Raw genomic sequence first — 25,060 nt, 5'->3', positions numbered from 1 at the left:
GCATTGAGTCTTTCCTTCTTAGTCAGATTTCAAGGCCCTTTATATCTCATTTTATCCTCTGTGTTATTGTTGTTAGTTGTCATTAAGTTGGCCCCTGACTCGTGGCAACCCCATGCACGATGGAAGAGAACACTGCCTGCCTGGTTCTGTGCCATCCCCATGATTAGTTACAGATCAGATGGTTGTGATCCACAGGATTTTCACTGGGTGATTTTCAGAAGTAAATCACCAGGCCTCTCCTTCTAGTCTATCTTAGTCTAGAATCTCAGCTGAGACCTGTTCAGCATCATAGCAACATGCAAGCCACCACTGACAGATGGGTTTTGGCTTTGCATAGGGTGCATTGACCAGGAATCGAACCCAGGTCTCTCACATGGAAGGTGAAAATTCTACTACTGAACCACCACTGTCCCCTTTATGCTCTATAAACCAAAAATCAAACCTATACCCATCAAACCCATTCTGACTCATGGCAACCCCATGGATTAAAGAGTTGAATTGAGCTTCATAGGTTTTTCTTGGCTTTGCCAACCTTTCAGTTAGTAATAGAGCACAAACTGTTCGTGCCATCCAGGGACTTTTATCCTCTATGTTGTTATTATTGGCTGCTGCCGAGTCAATTCTTACTCATAGCAACCACATGTGACAGAATAGAACTGCCCCAAAGGGTTTTCTTGGCTGTAGTCTTTAGGGAGAGAGATCACCAGGTCTTTTTCTCAAGGAGCCACTGGAAGGTTCAAACTACCAATCTTTCAGTTAGCAGCTGAGCACTTAACCATTGCACCACCAGGGTTCCTTTTATTGTCTATACCCATGGTTATTTCCCACCAATACTTGGCACAGTTGTTTTTCCTTGCTAGTCACTCCATGCTGCCTTATATCCTCACTATCCAGTAGACACATGGCTTTTCCTCCTTTTTGGAGTACCTGTTCACCTCCCACTTTTCCTATCTACATAGGACCCATCTTCAGGGACAAATTCCATTTGATTCCTGAAGCCTTATGCAGAGACATGAGATCACAGTGTGCTGTCTTTTCTCTGGAATCCCGTAAGCCTAAACTTCCCCAGCCGCTTACAATGCTGTATGTTAGCATTCTTAGCTCCACCATTTGCAGAGTCACTGTTGACCAATGACCCTAAAGTCCGTTTTCGTGTCTGGTTTGTTATTTTGTTGATTGTGCCTTGGGTTGGTCTAAGAGAGAAGAGTTGCTTGGCTGATAAAAGAAACTAACCAGCTCTTGTGTCCCACACATGGTTACTATCATTAAGTTATTTTATTTCTTTATAAAAAAAAATCTCTGTAAGAAACAAGCCTATTTTGGCTAATGATAAAAGTGAAGGAGGTAGAAGATGATTTGAGAAATGATGAGGAGCCTTAGACAAGAAAAAGAAAAGACTCTTGAATAAAGGGCAGAAATTAACAGGTAGTGATAACCCAGACCCACAATGTATGGATATGGAAACGGGAATCCTCTTGGCATCTTTTTGATTGTAGAGAATCTTCCTAAATGGTGTAAGCATTGTTTATCAAAGAAGATATACTGGCAAGAGCTAACATTTACTGAATATTTACTGTGTGTCAAGCATTACGTTCAAAGCTTTGTACCATATAATCTTCTAACTACAACTCAATAATACCTAACAACAACAACAACACTATTAAGTAGGTGCTGTCATTATCTCTGTTTTACAGATGAGAGAATTGAGACACAGGGAGGTACAAGCCTCACCCAAGGTAACACAGCAAGTACATGGGTTGGAGCTGGGATATGAGTCCCAGCAGTTGGACTCCAAAGCTGAATTAATGATATATTTCTTTAAAGATTAAAATAATTGGTGGAGGGAGATGGAGACATGACTCCCATTGGAAATGTGGTTCTGGCCAAAGCTAGGAATCCATGCAAACATTTTTATTTTCTACAGTTTGGAAGACTGTACTGCCCTCCAATGAATCCTTCATAAATGATAAATGATACTCTACATTATCACTTCATCTGTGGCCATCTTGCATTTACACCTGGATTTTAAATTCTTTGAGGACCGTAAGTGCCTTATCTTTTAACTCAGAGGCAGCAAAGAAAGTAGGAAGAGTGTTGACTAGAGGATTGCCCAGATCAGGAAAGCCTCGCGTACCATTGAGTACCTTTGCCAAGTCAATAAGCCAACATTTCTTTGTCCACAAACTCGGGGATCTTAAAAGAGTAAGTCAGTGGAGAGTCAGGTGTTTGTTCTGAGGTTTACATGGGATGTGGCATGATGGCATTCCTCCCAGGGATGAGTTCTCAAGTCATGGTGTAATGGGAAATCACACAATACAAAATACTGTTGGAAAACCCCTATGTTTGCCTTAAAACAGAGAAAACATTATTGTTTAAAAAGAGATAGTTGTTTCTTCAGTTGAGCAGCAGATGAAGTAGGTGGCTTGCGTTTAATGGTGGTAACACATGAAATATATAAATATTGTAACATAAGAATCACATTCAGTGTTGTAAGATGCTCACAGCACAAGAGGCAGGCAGAGACCCATAGGGAACAGTTCATTTCTCTAACCTCTACTATCTCCTTAACACACACTCTGGGGCACACTCTCACTGAGAAGGATGGTGAATGAAATTGCTCTTATCGTTTATTTTTTTCCCACCCTTTCTCCCTCCCTCTCTTTTATAGCTCTCTCTTACACAGCTGAATTTGTATAAGATCAGTTGTACATGATGTGATCCCCCTGTTTGTACAGGAAAGAACTTTGAAAATTATAAAGCAGCAGGGAAATGTTACACTTTTCCTATTATTTCTGTCAACGGGATGTATTGACACAGTGGTTGCAACAATGGGCTCAAACATAGCAATGAATGTGAGGATGGTGCAGGACCAGGAAGTGTTTTGTTCTGCTGTACGTAGGGTCACTGTGGGTTGGAACTGACTCGGCAACATCTAACAACAACAACATTACTCCTCTTAGGACAAAGCACAGTTCTGAGCCACAAAAAGTGTTCCGTAAACATTTGTTGATAGCCGACTTGATTTTTGCTTGAAATTTTAATATTATATTGAAACTTTGCTTAAAGTGTATCTATTAGTAGATTGTTGTTCATATTAACATCAGACTGAAGAATCTCACTTTCTGTCAGATCCATAAACAACTCAATAATTGATCGTTTGGGGGCTTTTTGTTGTTGTTCAAGCACAATCAGTTATAAAAAGAGGAGAAATTTATAAAGTAACAAATGATGTTTGAGCCTAAAAAATACAGGTGCCCATCTACAGAACATCACATAAGAATACCTTCAAGAGTCAGGTCCGTGACTTTGGACACTGCTTTGCCTGTTAAGCAGAGTCCTCATCTACCCACATTGGGACCCTGGGGACTGGTGGCTCCACCCACACCACCTAGCCACCTGTGACAGGGGTCCAAGAATAAGTGGTGCCTCCTAGTCCTTACAGCCAACAGTACTGGGTACCTATAGTCCAGCTGCAAAACGCACCCACCTACGGGCTCTAGGTAACAGGGGCATGCTTTCCTCATAGACACTCAGGGGTGGCTGTCAGCCCCCTTCCATGCTCAGCATGTGAACCCCTACTACAGCCAGATACATGTGTGTATATGAATCACCCCAGCCTGTATAGAACTGGAGGTGAGAGTCTGCACCACACACTTGGTGACCAGCTACCTGGACACCTGAGCTGAATCCATACAAGTAAACAGACTCCTGGACTCACATGCCTAATAACAGCTCTAACAACGTGGTGACAGGACATTAGGGTTTCAAAGGTACCAATAGTCAAACTACCTCATATAAGCACCCTGTTTGGGTATAGCAAAGCAAAACAAAACAAGCTAGGACACAGTAAGCAACATAAAATAAATAAATACAATAATGTATTGATGGCTTAGAGACAATAGTCAATATCAAATCACATAAAGAGGTAGACCATGATGGCTTTAGCAAGCTCCCAAAACAAAAAGAATCAAGAAATCTTCCAGATGAAGAGAACTTCCTGAAATTACTGGAGGTAGAATACAAAAGATTAATATAAAGAACTCTTCAGGAGATCAGGCAAAATGCAGAACAAGCCAAGGAGCTCACAGACAAAGCAATAGAGGAACTTAAGAAGATTAGAGAAGAGCATAATGACAAATTTAATAGGCTGCAAGAATCCATAGAGAGACAGTAAACAGAAATCCAGAAGATTAACAATAAAATTTTAGAATTAGACAACACAATACAAAGTCATAGGAGCAGAATTGAGACAATGGAAGTCAGAATTAGTGAGATTAAAGATAAAGCACTTGACACCAACATATTTGAGGGAAAATCAGATAAAAGAATTAAAAAAAAATGAAGAAACCCTAAGAATTATGTGGGACTCTATCAAGAGGAATAACCTATGAGTGATTGGAACACCAGAATGGGGGGGGGGGGATAACAGAAAATACAGAGAGAATTGGTGAAGATGTGTTGGCAGAAAAGTTCCTTGATATCATGAAAGATGCGAAGATATCTATCCAAGATGCTCATCAAACCCCACACAAGGTAGATCCCAAAAGAAAGTCACTAAGACATAATCAAACTTGCCAAAACCAAAGATAGAGAATTTTAAGAGTGGCTAGGGATAAAGACAAAGACACCTACAAAGGAGAGTCAATAAGACTAAGCTTGGACTACTCAGCAGAAACCATGCAGACAAGAAGGCAATGGGATGACGTATATAAGGCCTTGAAGAAAAGAAATTGCCAACCAAGAATTGTATATCCAGCAAAATTGTCTCTCAAATATGGTGGTGAAATTAGGACATTCCCAGATAAACAGAAGTTTAGGGAATTTGTAAAAAACTATTATACCACCACAGTAGTCAAAACTGCACGGTACTGGTACAACAAGAGATACATAAACCAATGGAACAGAATTGAGAATCCAGACATAAATTCATCTGCTTAGGAGCAGCTGATAGTTGACAAAGGCCCAAAGTCCATTAATTGGGGAAAAGAGAGTCTCTTTAACACATGGTGCTGGCCATAACTGGATAAACCATCTGCAAAAAAGTGAAACAAGACCTATACCTCACACCATGCACAAAAACTAACTCAAAATGGATCAGAGACCTAAATATAAAATCTGAAATGATAAAGATTGTGGAAGAAAAAACAGGGACAACACTAGGAGCCATAACACATGACATAAACAGTATACAAAACTTTACTAATAATGCACAAACACCAGAAGAGAAACTAGGTAACTGGGAGCTCCTAAAAATCAAACACTTATGCTTATCCAAAGACTTCACCAAAAGAGTAAGAAGACAGCCTACAGACTGGGAAAAATCTTTGGCTATGACAAATCTGATCAGCGTCCAATCTCTAAAATCTACAAAATACTGCAAAACCTCGACAACAAAAAGACAGAAGATTTCTTGATTCTTAAGAAATGGGCAAAGGATATGAACAGGCACTTCACCAAAGAACACATTCAGGAGGCTAACAGATACATAAGGAAATGCTCACAATCATTAACCAGTAGAGAAATGCAAATCAAAACTACAATGAGATATCATCTCACCCCAACAAGCCCAACAAAGCTAGCATTAATCCAAAAAACACAAAATAATAAATGTTGGAGAGGTTGTGGAGAGACGAACATTTGTACACTGCTGGCAGGAACGTAAAATGGTACAACCACTTTGGAAATCAATTTGACATTTCCTTAAAAAGCTGGAAATAGAACTACCATATGATCCAGCAGTCCCACTCCTTGGAATATATCCTAGAGATATAAGAGCCCTCACACTAGTAGATATATGCACATCCATGTTCATTGCAGCACTGTTCACAATAACAAAAAGATGGAAACAACCTAGGTGCCCATCAACAGATGAATGGATAAACAAATTGTGGTATATTCACACAACGGAATACTACACAATGATAAAAAACAATGATGAATCCAAGAAACATCTCATAACATGGGTGAATCTGGAAGGCATTATGCAGAATGAAATTAGTCAGTTGCAAAAGGACAAATAATGTATGAAACCACTATTATAAGAACTTAAGAAAAGATTTAAACACAGAAGAAAACATTCTTTGATGGTTACGAGAGTTGGGAGGGAAGAAGAGGGATATTCTCAAACTAGATAATAGACAAGATTATTTTAGGTGAAGGGAGGGCCAATACAATACAGGGGAAGTCAGCACAACTAGACTAAACCAAAAGTTAAGAAGTTTCCTGAATACAACCAAACACTTCGAGGGACAGAGTAGCAGGGGTGGAAGTCTGGTGACCGTGGTTTCAGGGGACATCTAGGTCAATTGGCACAACAAAATTTATTAAGAAAATGTTCTGCATCCCTCTTTGGTGATGATGTCTCAGGTCTTAAAATCTAGCAAGGGGCCATCTTAAGATGCATCAATTGGTCCCAACCCACTTGGAGCAAAGGAAAATGAAGAACACCAAAGACACAAGGAAAATATGAACCCAAGAAACAGAAAGGGCTGCATAAACCAGAGGCTCCAACTGAAAGTGGAAGAACTAGATGATGCCCAGCTACCACCAAAGACCATCCTGATAGGGAACACCATAGAGAGTCCCTCATACAGTAGGAGAAAAGTTGGGTGCCAAACTAAAATTCTAGTAAAAAGACCAGACTTAATGGCCTGACTGAGACTGAAGGGACCCCAGAAGACATGTCCCCTGGACTCTCTGTTAGCCCAAAACTAAAACCATTCCTGAATCCAACTCCTCAGACAAAGATTAGATTGGACTGTAAGACATAAAATGATACTGGTGAGGACTGTGCTTCTTAACTCAAGTAGCTACATGAGAGTAAGTGGGCAGCTCCAGTCCAGAGGAAAGATGAGGGGGCAGAGGGGGACAGAAGCTGGCTGAATGGACACGGGAAACACAGGGTGGAGAGGCATGTGATGTCATATTTTAGGGAGGGCAACTAGGGTCACGTAACAATGTGCGTATAAGATTTTGTATGAGAAAATGACTTGAATTGTAAACTTTCACTTAAAGCACAATAAAAAAAAAAAAAATTACCACAAAAAAAAAATGCTTTCATGTGCCTCTAAGAAATTCATCACAATTTGACCCCTTAGTTATGCTAATGTTTTTAAGAAACTTATTAGAATTCTTTATATTTTGAGAATTCTGTAGTCTACAACCTCTGCAAAGATGTAAGCTGCTAATAAGAAGAAGCGGAAGAACGATGTGCTGTTGAGGCAAGCAATACAGAGTAAATGGTAAAAGGAAAGAGGAAAAAAAACAATCATTGGAGCAGTCTGTTTGAAAAACCTGTTACCAAGATATACAAGGAGGAGCTGGAAAGCAAATAAGAATGTTCTTGTCAGTGGCTAAAAATAAGACTAAAGTACACTTAAGGAGGTGGAAGTGGCAGAAAAGGTTAATATTACTAAGAACGAACTTAAGCAAAAGGAAGGGCTAGTATAAAAAGAAAGGCAAAATATAGTGGAAGATGAATGAATAATTATAGGGAGGGGAGAAATTATTAAATCCCTGAAAGTGAAAAACTGAGCCTGAGAGTTGTGTTAACAAAGAACAGGAAGCTGTATGTGGCTTTGAGGAAGCGAAGCAATCGTGGAGTGTTTCTCCAGGTAAAACTTTGTTTAACTTCATAGCATTGGAGAAGGGATATCCAAGTATTGTAACTACCCTTAACCTTCACGTTTGTTTATCCCTTTAACAAATATTTATTTAGTACTTCTCTGTGCTGAGGATACAAAGATACACAAGACTAAGAAAAGGGTAGGTGACATTTATTGATTCTATTTTACAGGTAGCAAATTTGCCATTTTAGTCAGTTTATTTGACTCACAAATGAATTTTGTTTTTGTTTGTTTTTCCTAGCTAAATAATAAAGGTGGCATTTTTCTTTAAATAGCTACCTTTCATGTTCCCTTGGTGGCACAAACAGATTGCACTCGGGCCCCAGTGGCAGAGTGGTTAAGAGCTTTGTTACTAACCAGAAGGTCGGCAGTTTGAATCCACCAGCCCACCCTTGGAAACCCTATGGGGAAGATCTACTCTGTCCTATAGGGTCGCTGTGAATTGGCATCAACTCAGTGGTAGTGGGTTTGGTTTTGGGGGTTTTACTAACCTAAAAGTCGGCAGTTCAAATCCACCCAGTAGCAGCACAGAAGAAAAGCCTGATGGTCTGCTTCTGTAAAGATTACAGCCAAGAAGACCCTATGCAGTAGTTTGCCTTTATCCCCCATCTCTTTCAGAAAACAGTATTGTTTATTAAATTTTTTAACCCATTATTATCTTGAGTGCAAACTTTTGTTTAGCCAGTAGAGTTTCCCTGATAAGGTAGAGAGAGGGAAACAAAAATTCAAACGAACCAGACTGCCGGGAATGAGATTGCCTGAGCTGCCTTCAGTTGCCTTAACAGAATCAGCCCAAAGATATGGCTAAGTTTTTGTTGTTGTTGTTTTTGTTTTTAATACTTTATCTACTGAGAAGAACCACAGAGTCTATTTTCTTGTCTGTAAAATAGAGAAGAAGAGAAAAAGAAAGAAAAGTGTCAGGAGAATACTCCTGGTGGAATGAATTCACTATTCTATAAATTTGTTAGACATAATTTCAGGCCAGGAAAGAAAACTAAAGATGACATAAGATTTTGACTTTTGGTTTATGAAAGAAGGTAAAGACAAGTAAAGAAAATTAAAATGTATAGCAACATTTGGCAAACATTTGAAGCTAACTTGGAGGGTCCTGCCCATACTCGTATGCAAAGCATCTGTTGTGTACATTCACATAATCTTCTCATATTTTCTCTGGATGTTTTCACTTTAAAATATACACTGTTGGAGACGGAAGGGGAGATTATGCAAATGTATGAATCTTAATGATAAGTTCATTATTGAACATGTTGGCATGAATTTCAGAAAATGATAAATATAGACCCTAGGATTTATAAGACTGAAAAAACAAAAAAATTCTACTCCTGGAGAGCTTGGAAATTGCCAGTAAAATAAGTGAGATACAAATGACAGCAGACAATGTATAAACCAGATTACGTTATGCCCTGTGCTAATAAATAGGGAAAGGGGCACCGCGATGAGCTTGGGATAATGATCAATATTTGGAATACTTAAATAGGCAAGAAGATAATTAGGCTCATTATGGACACAGTTAAAGCAGATAACATAATTTGGGAAATTGTACATTTGAGTATTACAGGGAATTTTTTGTGGGCTAAAGGATTGGCAATGATATCTATTAAAGCACATAAGACATTTTGCCTCTAGGGAATCTACTAAAAAATAAAAATAAAGATTTTTCAGTAAGTGTAATCTAAATGAAAAGATGGAGTAGGATGTGTTGCTGCATAAAGTGGTGTTATGACTTCCTACTTGGAATTTACAATAATTTTTCATTCAAAGAGTTTTAAGGCTATTAATTTCCCATCACAACTCCCCATGAGGCAAGTAAAGCATTTGTATTGTATTTACCCAAGTTCATTCCTCATAATAAGACAAGGCCAAACTGACAATGAAAGCAAGCTATCTTGACAAATTCCCGGCCTTCTCAAGTTCCATGCTGCAACCCCTGGATACCTTTGCAATCATTTTGATCCCCAATTTACTACTGGGTACAGTTCCTTTATTTTAGAGGGAGGAGTGCTAACTTAATTAATTTTCACTAAGTGCCTTGAGGACCATTGATGTTATTGAAATGTACAAATTAATACATTATTTATTGTTAATTTAGCATAAGTATTTGTTAATTATACAGCTCTTTACAGCTCTAGCTGGGAGAAAAACTTGCCGTGTTTCTGAAACTGAATACCTTCCCCAAAATAATTTCTTATTTTTTAATAAAGATGTATTGGAAGCCATTTCATCAATAATGGAAGATCCAATTACTGGTCTTCTAGATTAAGGCATTCTTTTATTGCAAGGTTTTAATGCTAGAGTGGGAAGTTCAAACATTGCCGATGAAATCTCAGACTAATTAAATGATTATAGCCTGAGGGGAAGGGCAACCAAGACTCCACTATTAATCTTCCTAAGAATAGCCTCTATATGTGCTGAACAGATGGATATATGCCTTATTTCAAAAGAAAAAAAAAGTTGTAAGGGGTCATTTGGGGGGAAAAAAGCTATTTTTTTAATACAAAAGGAAGAATAGTATTTCTTTATGAATTCCTTTTCAGCTGGCCATAATTAAGAATGCAGTGATGAACTGAATAAAATGATTCTGCTAGGTCTTCACTCATTCAAATGTTTAGAGGTGGCACAAAAGCAATAGTGACAATTTTCCCCAATTCTTTAGGAATACTTCTTATGTGCTAGGCACTCATCTGAGCTTGCTTTATCATCCTCATTTTACAGGTAAGGGAACTGAGGCACAGAGAGGTTAATTACTTAAGAATAAGTGGCAGAAAAGGAGGTGTTGGGTTGCTCCACAGCCTCTCTTCCTTAATCACTCTCTATGAACCACTCCTGTATAGACTGTTTTCTCATGATGAAAGAGAAAGATTCTGCATCATCCTAACCACCTGCTTGCATGGAATGAACAGGGGTTCTTTGCTGTAGCACAGGGGGAGGAATCCAAGATTGAATCACAGGCACTGAGGTCCAATTCCAAACAATCCTCTGGGAAAGACTTTCTGTGTCCTACTGTGCTGAAATGGACTTCCTATCTAGAAGACTGAGGGAGTAGTTTTTAAGTGTTTTAAAACTGCATTTTGTAGTGGCACCTCTTCACCTGTATGGCAGTTCTCTACTGCCCTGCTTGCCACCTGCTTCATGTCCACAAGATAAATGGCATGTCATGAATTGACTTGTGTCCCCAAAAAATATGTCTCAACTTGGCTAGGCCATGATTCCCAGCATTATGTGATTGTTCACCATTTTGTCTCTGTTGTGATTTTCCTGTGTGTTAAAACCCTACCTCTATGATGTTAAAGAGGCAGCATTAGAGACAGTTATGTTAATGAGGTAGGACTCAATCTACAAGATTAGGCTTTGTTTTAAGTCAATCTCTTTTGAGATATGAAAGAGAGAAGAAAGGAAAGAAGGGGGGGACCTCCTACTGACAAGAAAGTAGTGCTAACGGCAGAGTGTCCTTTGGACCTGGATCCCTGTGCTGAGAAGTATCTAGACCAGTGGAAGACCAATGACTAGGACCTTCTTCCAAAGCCAACTGAGAGAAAAAGCCTTCCCCTGGAGCTGACGCCCTGAATTCAGACTTCTACCTATAGGGTCACTATGAGTCAGAATCAACTCGATGGCAGTGGGGTGGGTGGGTTAGCCTACTAGACTTGGCAGAATAAATTTCTGTTAAAGCCATACACTTGTGGTATTTCTGTTATAGCAGCACAAGATAACCAAGATGTGGTAGTTGGTGTAACTCCTTTAAATCTTCTTTCTTAATTATGGATATATACATATACACACACATGTAATTGTGGATGTATGTGTATATATATATATATATATATATATATATATATATATATATATATATATATATATACATATATATGTGGGAAACCCTGGTGGTGTAGTAGTAAAGAGCTACGGCTGCTAACCAAAAGGTCAGCAGTTTGAATCCATCAGGTGCTCCTTGGAAACCCTACGGGGCAGTCCTACTCTGTCCTATATGGTCACTATGAGTTGGAATTGACAAAATGGCAAGAGGTTTGGTTTTGGGTTTTTTTTTTTTTTGTGTGTGTGTGTGTGTGTGTAAGTATATATATGTGTGTGTACGTAGATATATGTGTGTATGCATATATATGTGTGTGTGTGTGTATATACACACATATATACTGGCAGTGCAGTGGTTAAGAGCTTGGCTACTAACCAAAGGTCAGCAGTTCAAATCCATCAGCTGTTCCTTGGAAACCATATGGGTCAGTTCTGTGCTGTCCTGAAGGGTCACTATGAGTTGGAATTGACTCAACAGCAATGGATTTGTTTTTGGTTTTGTAAATATACCTATGTCTGTTTGTATGTGTATATGTATGTACATATATATATACCACTACTACTTCCACCTGGGTACTACTACCACCCATTGCCATTGAGTCAATTCCAACTCATAGAGACTCTATAGGACAGAGTAGAGCTTCCCTACAAAGTTTCCAAGTCTCTAATCTTTACAGGAACAGACTGCTGTGTCTTTCTCCTGCAGAGCAGCTGGTAAGTTCTAACTGCCAACCTTTCAGTTAGCAGCCAAGTGCTTAACCGCTGTACCACCAGGGCTCCATATACACTTACACATGTATATATATATGGCAAAAATTTTCCATTTTAACAATTTTTGAGTATACAATTCAGTGACGTTAATTATATTTACCGTATTATACAACTGTCACCACTATCCATTTCCAAAAGTTGTCCATCACTCCAAAAAGAAACTAAATACCCCTTTAATAATAACTTCCCAGTCTTCCTTCCCCTGGTAACCACTAGTAAACTTTTGTCTGTGCATACAATATCTGTCCTTTTGTGACTGACTTATTTCACTCAGCGTAATGTTCTCAAGGATCATCTACAATGTAGCATGTGTCAGAACTTCTTTTCTCCTTATGGCTAAATAATATTCCATTGTATATATACCACCTTGTGGTTATCCAGTCGTCTGTTGATGGACAGTTAGATTGCTTCCATCTTTTGGCTATTGCAAAAAAAAGTTGGAGTGAACACTGATGTACAGGTATCTGAGTCCCTGGCTTCAAGAGTTTTGAGTACATGCTTTGAGTATATGCTTTCAAGAGTTTTGAGTTATCCGTTCATCTGTTGATGGGCAGTTAGGTTGCTTCCACCTTTTGACTATTGTAGGAAAATGCTGCAGTGAACACTGATGTACAAGTATCTGAATCTCTGCTTTCAACAGTTTTGAGTATATGCCGAGAATTGGAATTACTCAGTCATTTGGTAATTCTATGTTTAAATTTTTGAGGTACCACCAAACTGTTTTCCATAGTGGCTGTACAATCTCACATTCCCACCAGTAATGGATGAGGGTTCCAGTTTCTCCACATCCTTACCAACACTTGTTAATTTTGTTTTTTTCTGACAATAGCTCATTGCCACCTTTTAATTTTGATGAAGTCCAATTTATTTTTTTCTTTTATTGCTCATGCTTTTGGTTTCATATATAAGAATCCATTATCAAAAACAAAGCCTTGAAGATTTACTCCTGTGTTTTCTTCTAAGAATTTTATGGTTTTAGTTCTTATATTTAGGTAAGTGATCCACTGTGAGTTAATCTTCATATGGAGTGTGAGTTACCAGTTCAACTTCATTCTTTTGCATGTGGAGATAGAGTCGTCCCAGCCCCATTTGTTTGAAGAGACGATTTTTTCCCCACTGAATGGACTCATCACCCCTATTGAAAATTAGTTGTCCACAGATGTATGGGTTTATTTCTGAACTCTCAATCCTATTGCATTTGTCTATACGTCTATCCACGTACCAGTATCACACTGTTTAATTTTGCTGTAGCTTTATAATGGGTTTTGAAATCTGGAAGCGTGAGGCCTACTCTTTGTCCGTCTTTTTAAAGGTTGTTTGGGCTATTCAGTGTCCACTGAAATTGCAACTTCATGTAAATTTGGGGATTGGCTTTTTCATTTTTGCCAAAAAAAAAAAAAAGGCCATTGGAATTTTGATAGGGATTGCATTAAGTCCATAGATCGCATTGATGATATTAAGTCTTCCAATCCATAAACGTAGCATGACTCCTTTAAATCTTTAGTCTTGGTATTTGTGTTCATTTTCTTTATAACACCGTATTTCTCTGCATGTCAGGGAATATGGCCAATGTCTGAGAAATGGTGGAACCAGAAGGCATGACCTTGAAATTTCTCTCTGCTATGTATGGAGAAGGCTTCAGGGACCAAGTCAAGCCAATCCTTAATTTGAGAACAGATAAAATCCTCAAACATGGCAATGACATCTTAAAAAAAAAAAAAAAAGATTTCAGTAATACTTATTTACAACATCTTTGAATGGAAAATTTTGTACATGAAATTTAATATTTTATTATACAATCTTGCGAATAATTTTTATTATACAAGATTAGTCTTTTAGCACCCTTGATAACTATGTACTTTATTTTATGAAGTTTGTATATGTCAGGTGTCTAAGGGAAGGGTAAGTTCATCTTGATCTTAGAAAACATAGTCACCAGACATAGGAGGTCATAGGTTAAAAAACAAAGCCTTAGTACTCATGTTTGGAAAAAATTTATTCTTGGTAGTTGTAACTAACCTAAGTTGACATACAAATAACTGAGCAGTCATATTTAGGTTACTTCTGTAGATGCTCAAAATGGGACAAAGTCCATCCCATGACTGATGACGTGTGGTATTCAGAGATCACTCTCCTCAGACAATTGCTAAAAATTCAGCCACAGTCATTATAACATCAGCTAGAGATGAAAATGTGAAAAGTTACCATATTTGGGGGTAAACTTCAGTGGGATAAAGTGACTGAGAATTTGATCTTAATTACTTTCTTTGTATTATCTTTTCAAATAGACTTCTACTTTTAATAAGAGTCTAGAAAAAATATGATTTGCGTAAATAGGTTAGAAATAGGCAGTGAATCTTCCCGCTCTAAAAGCTATAAAATTTCCCATGCTATGGCAGTCCAAACTGGAATTGGCAAGAGTAGGAGTAGGGAAGAGGGATTGACTGTGGCAATATATAGTACCCCACACAATATTTACATGTTAGGGTATTTTATTCCAAGTGTTTTGTTGGAATTAATGCTCATGCCCATCCTTTGAAGTAATAGCCCCCCTCATAGCCTAGGACCCTGACCTCAGATATGTCAGGAAATGTCCTAGCGAAGGTCCATGTCAATTCCGTCTTACTCTGACATGCAGTTTTCTCAGTTCACTGCACTGTAAGTCCTTGTCAGGATTTTCCTGATTTTCATACCAGTCTCTCTTCCAGTGCTACACCCTGTGTCTTACCAAGATCAGAACACTTTCTTCCAAGTCCAAAAATCCCCAAGTCCACGTTTACAAATTAGGACTCAAGGACCCTTTTCGCTTTTAGTTTTATTAAGCACCACATCCAGTAGACCTAGATTGTAATTTTGTACCATGTCAGTTGGTGCTTCTAATTTGTGACTTTTCTTTATATAAAGTGAATTAATCGCCTGCTTTATTAATTCTGCAAAATCCATGAATCCTTAATGTTCAGTTTGCTTAGAATGAGTAACAATGTATTTGTTTCTTCTCAAATATGATTTCTTGCTGAGCTTTAGACGCATTCCTTTAAGATAGCATCCTTATATCTTGGATGATTTATTCACTTTCATGTTCCCAAGAATTTATTGCTAAAGGTTGACATGAATACTTACAGTTTGGGCCATAATATAATCTCCTGAATGGCAATTAATAAAGAAAATATGGTTTCTCTTGTTGACAGAAGAGCTAGGCTTTCTCAGATAGTTTTTATCTTCATGTTTTCACTAAACTTCGTGTCAGACATCCCTAGCGGTCGATGGAGTAAAATATTTTCTGTAAACTCCAAAACTTTTACTGATGCTTCAATACCCCAAACCTCTGTGTTGTCTTTTGTTTTCTTGTCAGACACGATCTTACTCGATTTCAGTTTCTTCAATCTATTTTCCTTCTTGGGAATATAAGAAATATGCCTCTTTTAGGATTTGATAGTAACATGTCCTCGATATTCATGACTTGCAAGTAGAGCCTGAAAATTTTCCCTGAAATTTCTTGTAATTTTTTTAGGGAGGGGGCTTAGTCTCGTTTACATTTATTGAAGATACACTGTCACCTATAAGAAGCAGTGCCTATTGGTATCAGGTATATTGTTCAAACTGCACCATTGCCTCCTCTAAGTTAATTATGAATCTACAAAGTAACCTGGAGTTTGTGCAATTTGCCCACTTGACTCGGCTCCAGGGCTAATCTAGACTGAGGCTCTTATTTTAGAGAGGAGGAAGCTGTAGGTCAGTTTAAGTGGCTTGCCTAGAATCAAGCAGCTAGTTAAGCGGCAGGAAGCTGCTCTGAACTCTTACCTCAAGATTTCCAGTTTGGCGTGTAGAAAGTAGAGATTTAGTACATTCTTAGACAGTAAAGCATGAGGTACAAAGCAAGAAATCTCAAGTTAGACTGCCTGAATTCAGTTCCCAGTTCTGATGCTTATTAAGTCCATAATTTTAGACAAGTTATTTAAATGCACTATGCCTCCATTTCCTCAGTGGTAAAATGGGGCCACAGTAATACCAGTAGCATGACTGTGAGGATTATAGTAAATTAATATATGTAAAGTAGTTAAAACAGTGCTTGGCACAGATTAAGCACCCCGTTCACTGTAAGGTATTAGCATCACTGTCATTGTATTAACTGTTTCTAGAACACATGGAGCGTGTGCATTGTATTTAACTTTGTATGTGTGTATATATATGCATTAGACCTTTATTGTACTTCTTTTATATTCCTTACATTACTTAATATTGTGCTAAGCAACTGGCAGTAGTGTTCATGGTGGCAATGTTAGCAGAAGCAAGAATAGTGATGACAGTAATAAAAGCTAGTGTTGTCTATTGGTAAACACTGAAGTGGGTACTTTATGTACATGATCCTACACAGAAATTTAGTTCTAGAAATTCAAGTGTAGTCTCTTTATGACAATAATCCCCTTTGTAACCAAAGAGGAACATGAGCTTCGGTTCTAGTGGAAAAGCTCTGAATGTGGAAACAAGAGCCCTGATAGAATTCTATTTTTAAAATAATCCTTGTGCTGCTAATATTTATATGGCCTAATCTTGTTAAAGAAAAGTGGGAGATTGACTGGGGGTGCAAATGGAGGTCAAGGCAAGAGGTGAAAGAAGGGAGAAACAGGGCAAGACAAAGAGTGCAAATGGGAATATTATCTAAAAGAAAACAAATTATGAAGATTCACTTGTTTCGTTTTTTCTTTTTGTAATTTTATATCATATAAAAAGTTTTCCCCATTTCTAGATGCCCAAATAGAAATACTTATTGGCAATAAGGCTTGACACACAAAAGTTGTTTACTTTTTTGTTATCTACTAAATAAACTGTATTCAACATACATTAATAGCTACTAGGGTAAGGTAAAATACTTAATTATTCTATGCTCTTATATTTGCATACACCATTTGTTCTTTAATAATCATCAAAACTATGATGGCTGTAATAAAAACTACAGTATTTATAGGACAGGTACTATGAGAGAAGCACTCACAATGTTAAACCAAAAAAGAAACAAACCCCTTGCCATTGAGCCGATTCTGACTCATAGCAACCCTGTAGGACAGAGTAGAACTGCTCCATAGGATTTCCAAGAAGCAGCTGGTAGATTCAAACTGCTGACTTTTTGGTTAGCAGCCAATCTCTTAACCACTGCATCATCAGGGCTCCACTCACTGTATTAGGTGCTCTGTGTGTGTGAGGGTGTGTGTGTTTGTACTTATTACACGTTATATATACACACACTCTCACACATATAATCTTTATGGATAGCTACAGCCTTTCAAATTCATACGTGTGTGTATGTATACACATGCATATAAATTTCTGTATCATATATATTACTTTAAATCTTTACCACAACTTTATGGAGAAGGAAAGCAAGGCTCAGAGAAGTCAAACCACTTTCTCAAGGTCACAAAAAGTAGCAAAGCTGGGGTTTGACCCCCCAGCTCCACCCTTTTTTTTGGATACCCAGAAAGAAATGTCCTTGTACCAGTAGTAAGACTTTTCACTACACCACAACGTGCCATTTGGAGAAGGATGACCTTTTGCCCTTTCTTTTCCAGAATCTCCAGGCAAAGATTTTGGTCCTACTCTGGGCTTGAAAAAATCCAGTTCCTTGGAGAGCCTACAGACTGCTGTCGCTGAGGTCAGAAAGAATGAACTTCCGTTCCACAGGCCCCGGCCGCACATGGTTCGTGGCCGTGGCTGCAACGAGAGCTTCCGAGCAGCCATTGACAAATCCTACGATGGGCCTGGAGAATTTGAAGCTGGTAGGAAACGTGCTTCCTTAAGTGGTTTCTTCATCTCGTTATTATCTGCAAATCATGAGCAAGAGCTTAACTACAGAGAAAAATGATTTAAAAATCACAATTATATTTTTGATATTAAAAGTAATTCATTTTCCTGATGTGCTTTGCCCTTTGGCTTAATGAACATGGAATTGGATAGCGCAAGATGCAATTTATTTTACAATGCAAACGCTAAAGAAATGTTCTCCTTCACTTTCCTACAAGGACCAACTGTCATTTGCCCTCAGGATAGGAGCACTAAGTATACATTTCTTGACATTCTTATTAAAGTCATTAGAAGCAGCAGCATCAACCTGAGGACCGACAGCATTAATTGGGTAGAGGCAGTTGGGTTATATTTATACTCAAAAACCTCTCCTCAGAATAAACTCCCCCTGTTTGTTTCCCAGCATGTGGGCTCTTTGAGCTGATCAAGGTTAAGAAGCCGGCTTTCCGAGAGATTAGTGTTCTACCATATTGCAAGCCTTTCTTACACCAGCCAAGCAACCGCCATGGCTCCCCCACCCCCTGATATCAAACCCTACTTGAAGTGACCAGATTTCAGGCAGTCATCTCTTCAAAGGGTACAAGTAACCACGTGGAAGGGTAGAACTCTGGAGCGCTTTTATTCATTCTTCTGCATTTTACATTTTAACTTTTCTTTCTACACTAACTGTAAGTGCCCCTGACCATGTGTATTGATTTTTTTCTCTGTACAGACGGTCTGTCTGATAAGAGCTCTCACTCTGGCCAAGGAACTCTGAATTGCGAATCTGCTCCTCAGGGGAACTCTGAGCTAGAGGACGTGGAAAATAAAGCCAGGAAAGTCAAAAAATCAAAAGAGAAGGAGAAGAAAAAGGAAAAGGGCAAGATGAAAGTCAAGGAGAAAAAGAGAAAAGAGGAAAATGAAGATCCAGAAAGGAAAATAAAGAGGAAGGGATTTGGCGCCATGCTGAGGTATGGGCCTGCTTGGAAGGCAAAGCTTGATTTGTATCTTTTGTCCTGGTGAAATCACTTCTTTGTGTATTCTTAGGAAAATATGCAAGATTTCCCTCTTCAGCTAAATACGTAAATCTAGACTTTGAATGTGCTTGTTCCTTGTCTGCAGAGCCTGAAGGAGCCTTCCTGGGCTGCATCTGAAGCCAGTGGTAATGACTGGAAGCTGTCATAAGTCTGTTGTCAAAGAAAGGCCAATGCTTCATAGAGGCATGAGCAATGCACACAGCTGTTGGTACCAAAGCATTATGCGGGCAAATTAAACGCTTCTTCACATCAGGTACTGGGAAAGCAAGAGGCAAGAGAGTTCCCAGTAGTCACCTTTAGAAAACCTCCTTTCAATTAGAGAAGTTTGGGTAGATGAACCTAATGCTCCCATGATCCTAAGGATTGTGCACCGCCCAGTCCTGTGGGTGCTTTAGTCATCACCTTCAGAAGCACTGTGGTATGGCAGAGATGCCCCTGCATGTGCAGCCAGATGGTGCTGATCTGAATCCATGACCCTGCCCACACAAACTGTGGGGCATCACGCATGTGGTTTACCTTTCTGAGCCTTACTTTCCTCACTTAAAAAATGGCATTAGCATACCTGCTTTACTAATTCAGTGGAGTTGTGAAACTGGGAAACAAGATTTCATATCAACTGGTTCATTGGCTAGACATGGCTCAACAGGATACAATCAGAAAACAATTTCATTTCTTCTACAGCAACTTTCAAACCTGTTCTATTGATGCTCTGGTGTCTCCTCCACACCTTGATGACCTCTCAGCTTTCAGGTCAATTTTGGGCATTAAAACAACCTCTTTGTTAGGAGCTAAAAAGTCCAATCCAATCTAAACCCAAATGTACCTTCTCCCTGCTTCTCAGGCCTCAATCCCAGTGAGAGCTCTGCACTGCGGTCAGAGGCAGGATTCCGTTTTCTGCTACTTCTCAGTCAGTAGAGCCAGGGACAGGAGAAGAGCATTATTAAAACAGAACAGAGTTTTACTTGACTGGTGTGTCTAGCATAATCTGGCTGCATGGCCTTTTGTGGGCCACTTTGAGGGCTTCTTCAGAGAGTTTCTTCTACACTAGTCCCTGGTGTAAAAGATTCATTTTCCCACTGACTACCTAAGGCCCTCTTACCCTTATCCTCTAACCTCAGAAAGTACATCCAGTCTACGTGGCTGGTAGACTTCTTGGATGGTTTCAGTTGGAGATGGCTCTAGTCCTGCCTACCTTCCCTCTTGGCTCACTAGAAATACTGATCTCTTGCTCCCACAGATGATAGACGTGCAGGCTGCTCCCACTGTTCCTGTCTTTCTCCTCACCCTGCCATAAGGATGCCCCAACCAACCTCGCATCATCAGCTTTCTCCACGACAGTTAAGCATCAGGTTTCGTGCCTCCCAACTTGAGGAGCACATGCCAAACTCTCCCAAGAACTCTCTCATGCATGGGGAATGGGGAACATCAGTAAATATTTGCAGGTCACAAAGCAAACAGGTAGGAAGTGGGATGACAGTCTCCTTTCATAAACTTGTTCCATATTCTCTGAAGGGTTCTCTTGTAGGCCCCTTCACTTATTTTGTTGGGGGTGGGTAGGGGAAGCTCCCCTTTCTCTTGCTTTCTTTACTCATGACTTCCCATCAAAGAGAATCTGTCTCTTCAATTAATTTCTACACTCCTTTTATGTGGGCTGAAAGTGAGTGATGGGAGATGACAGTTGATGGGCTAGTTTGGTCACCTCTTATTAAATATCCTTAGGAGATGTCTCTTCAGAATGCTGGATGATACTTGTCACCAATTGTTCCCAGTTTAGTATATTCAACTGAAATTTCCAAACATAAAGAGAAGCTTCATTACATATATCCACTGCTTTCAAGTCAATCCCGATCCGTAACGACCCTATATATTACCTATATGCAAAAGGACCTTGTAAACTTCAAAGTGATATTTGGAGGCCACGGGTAATGTTGACACCAATGAACTTCCTCATTACATTCCCAAAGCTCATGCAAGACTATGCCAGTGTCCTTCTCAAACTCTTGCCCTTGGACATGGGGTAGCAAGACATGCCATGGTTTGTCATCAGTTGAGCTGAGGTTACCCCAACCTGCCTGATGTCCTGGTAGTCACCTGACTTACAGTCCAGTAAATGCCAGTAGGACAAATCTCTCAAAAGGCATTGGTTTGTTTTTTCTGTATGGAGTCTGCCTTTCCATTTGCTGTTTTAAATTTGAAATTCATCTTTTTCCAGATAATTGTTATGGCTGCCAGAATTTTTGTGGACTGTGACTTAAGCATCCTGATAATAATGACAGCATGTAATATATTTAGATGGGAATCTTTACTTCGAAGTTGTGTAGTTCATAGGCTAAAAGTGCAGTCTCTGCATGTGGACTTCTGATTTCATTTCCTGGCTCCTCTACTTTCTATTTAGGTAATACGGGGCAGGTTATTTAATCTCTTTGTACCTCAGTTTCCCGACCTGAAAAGATGGGAATACTAATAAAATCTATAATTATTATGAGAATCATATTTGTTTAATGCACATATAAGAGTGTCTGGCAAATAATAAACATTCAATAAATGCTAGTTATTTAGTATATAGTATAATGGCTCCCCAAAGATGTTCATGTCTTAATCTCTGGTACCTGTGAATACCTTATGTTACTTGGGAAAGCAGAATTAAGTCTGTGGGTAGACTCAAGGTTTCTCATCTGCTGACCTTAAAATAGAGGAATTATCCTAAATTATCTAGGATATTAAAAGTAGAAGAGGAAGATGTGGCTGTGGAAGGAAGGCACAGAGAGATGCAGCATTGCTCACTTTGAATGTGGAAGAAAGGCCCATGAGCCAGGGAATATGGGCAGCTTATAGAAGCTGGAAAGGAAACCCTGGTGGCATAGTGGTTAAGTGCTATGGCTGCTAACCAAGAGGTCGGCAGTTCAAATCCTCCAGGCGCTCCTTGGAAACTCTATGGGGCAGTTCTACTCTGTCCTATAGGGTCGCTATGAGTCAGAATCGACTCGACAGCAGTGGGTTTGGTTTGGTTTTTGGTTTATAGAAGCCGGAAAAGACGAGGAAACAAATTTTCCTTTAGAGTCCCCAGAAGGGAACGCAGCACTGCGAACCCCTTGATTAAAGCCTATTTGTGTTGTTTCAAAGGCGCGCTGGTGGCCGGTGGTTAATTGCTCAGCTGCTAACCAAAAGGTCAGCTGTTCAAACCCACCAGCCACCCCTTGGGAGAAAGATGTAGCAATCTGCTTTCGTAAAGATTTACAGCCTCAGAAACCCTACGGGGCAGTTCTACTCTGTCCTGTAGGGTTGCTATGAGTCAGAATTGACTCGATGGGAACGAGTAATGGGTGTTGTTTCATCTGCTAAGTTTGTGGTAATTTCTTCCCACAGAAATATAAAACTAATTGAGTTATCATAATTACTATTACTACTTCTACAATATCATGATAATGAAGAAGGAAAAATTTTCACTTCTTAATATAAGGTATTAAAAGAAAAAAAAATCTATAAAAAAACTTAACTATAGTAGCCTATAATATAAAAACTGTTAGAGCTTCACATATCACCGTCTTCCAGGGTACTACTAAATTAAGTCTTCACTGTATATTTTTATTTCCAATGACTTGATTTTGTAGGTTTGTACTCCATTGCCCGTAATACAGTGCCAGCTCTTCTTTTTGTTGTTCAATATAGTCTGTATTTTCCTCTGGTAGAAATTGCAGGTCTTAGATCCTTCAGACATTTACCAACTTGGGTTTTGTTTCCTTCCACTATTTTAGCAAAATTAAGATCTGAAAGGTGGTGGTTGATTTTAACTTGAGTGTAAAAATAGCAACTGTTTTCCATAGCCTTTTGCATCAGAATTTGTGAGCATATTGGAATTGCTGCTACGTGCACATTTTCAGCAGCAAAGAACACAAAAGCTGTTACCATTAGCCAACAGATTTTGCTTTAATTCTCATCTGTTGTTCAGATGCTATTGACTTAGTTTCTTTCTTATTTAAAGAAAAGATTGATTGCTTTTAGATTCTCTTGGAGTTAGATGTGTGGCCTAATTACATGTTATTTTGTTCATTATCTGTGCTTCACTGACGTTTCCTGAACTTAGGGCTTTGAGGTAGGTTGTACAGTTGTGCCATGTACAACGACACTTGGTCAAGGAAGTTAACGGGAACTGAAATTCTGCCTCCCTCTCCTCACCAAGCCATGCGCCTTGGAGGTATGAATGTTACCAATTGGCTTTGCTCCTGTTTTTGTGCTTCTCTGATACAATATGAGCTAGACCATTCATGCTGATAATGTACAGTAGTAGAGCTTAGCTCACTTGTTCATTTAACCTCCTCCTGGTCCTCTTGAAAAAGTCACAGGAATCTCTTTCATTCATATCTTTGTGCGTGGTTGTCTAGCTCCAATATACTTATACTTTACTGGTTCAGAATTGCCTCCTTGCATGATTGTAGTGTGGTTTTTCATGCAGACCATGAATTATTGTAAAAACATATATAGCTCAAGAACCTACCAGCTTTAGTAGTTTCCCTTTGTGTTTTGTTTTGTTTATTCACGGCTGAAAGAGAACTTCAGGGGATCAAGGTGCTTGAATTTTCCCATTATGTGTTTGGCTTCCTTAAGCATGGTTCTCATCATGGCACTGCCCTGCAGATAGACCACCCATGGCCCTCTGCAGCCAGAGGATGAAGCTTAGACTCCTTCAGTAGACAAGCCTATTGCTATCAGCCCTAGGTCACCTTCCCACAGCCCAGCAGAAGTTTTCTAAGCACTGACCACTGAAGAAAAATAACCTTTGGCTCAGAAAATCTGTTGCTCAGTCTACAGTGGAAAACCCAGAGTTCCCGATTTCTTGACTATTTAATAATGTTGTCAGTCCTTGCAATCCTGCCATAGATATGAGTTTAAAATCCATTCCTTTATGTAAAAATTGCTATTGTCTCTTCTTAATATTATAGGCCACTCACTTGAAAAATCTTTGAACTTTCAACTTGTTCTGGACACTGAATTGAAAGGATTAATACGATTCAAATTCTTTTCCTATTCTTTTTTGTGTGGTTTAGCACTGAGAGGAATTATGCCTAGTAAACTCCTTTTTAATGGATTTAAAAAAAAAAGTGCAAAACCTGCGAATAGGAACTTCACTGTGTTTTTAAAACATTTGCACATGTTCATTTGATTAGTAATATTTCCAGAATACCTACTCTTTGGAAATGATTTTCATAATTCATAATCATTCTTTTATTTATTCGACAATATTTATTAAAGGCCTATTTTACATCAGGCACTATTCTAGGCACTGGGCCTGTAGCAGTGAAATGTCTGCTTATGTGGAACTTCTCTTGTCCTAATAAAGAAGGGAAAAATCAAAGTCTTCAATGTCTTGTGATGAGTTTAAAGCAAAATATTGCATAAGTATTATTATTATTATTATTATTATTATTATTATTATTATTTTATGTGAGCTACTTTTAACAATGCATTACGCCCAGAGAGTCTTGGACATTCACCAAGATACCTCTGGGACAAACCAGTAGGTTATCAGCTTGAGGAAATCAACAGTTTGTGCAGTGTCCAACAAGACATCTGGGTCACAGCTCTCATGGAATTCACACTCCAGTGACGGGGAGAATGAACAACTAACCCAAAATAATGTAAATTATTTCAGATTGCAGTAGGTGCTATGAAGAAAGTAAAGTCAGAAGGGATGGTGTCATCTCACCCTCCATAACAGTCAAACAGAATAATAGAGTGTGCATCTGCCCAAGCTACTCTGAATTTTCAGATACGTTATCAGAACTTAGCACGCTGCAGTACTAATGCCAAATCACTTTATACCTGCCTTTTTGTTCTTCTTCTTTTTTTTTTCCCAGCATATGAATATGGTAAGGCTTTTTTTTAGCCCAACTTCGCATAAAACTGTAAGAAAATGCTAACCCAAACTGTGTCTGTTTTAGTACACAAAGCACTATTATACCTAAAATAAACATTGTGAAGATATGTGGTCTATAATGTAAATGGTAAACTTGGTTTGTAGCC

The 25,060-nt window shown here is 38.8% G+C and overlaps 1 protein-coding gene across 4 annotated transcripts in view; it reads left to right on the top strand.

Moving 5' to 3' along the window:
* The window catches only part of PARD3B (par-3 family cell polarity regulator beta), a 1,162,629-nt gene that overhangs the window by 829,331 nt on the left and 308,238 nt on the right, over positions 1–25,060 (top strand). For 3 of the 4 annotated variants that reach the window (XM_003406115.3, XM_003406114.3, XM_003406116.3), the window contains 2 exons: positions 17,792–17,998; positions 18,736–18,973. In XM_003406115.3, coding sequence (XP_003406163.2) covers positions 17,792–17,998; positions 18,736–18,973 — 445 coding nt within the window. The remainder of the gene's footprint in view (positions 1–17,791; positions 17,999–18,735; positions 18,974–25,060) is intronic. The other variant, XM_003406117.3, reaches the window with a different exon arrangement.

This window comes from Loxodonta africana, chromosome 6 (genome assembly GCF_030014295.1).
Source record: "Loxodonta africana isolate mLoxAfr1 chromosome 6, mLoxAfr1.hap2, whole genome shotgun sequence".
In the NCBI taxonomy this organism is placed as follows: Eukaryota; Metazoa; Chordata; class Mammalia; order Proboscidea; family Elephantidae; genus Loxodonta; species Loxodonta africana.
This window is presented reverse-complemented; position numbering and strand designations above follow the sequence as displayed.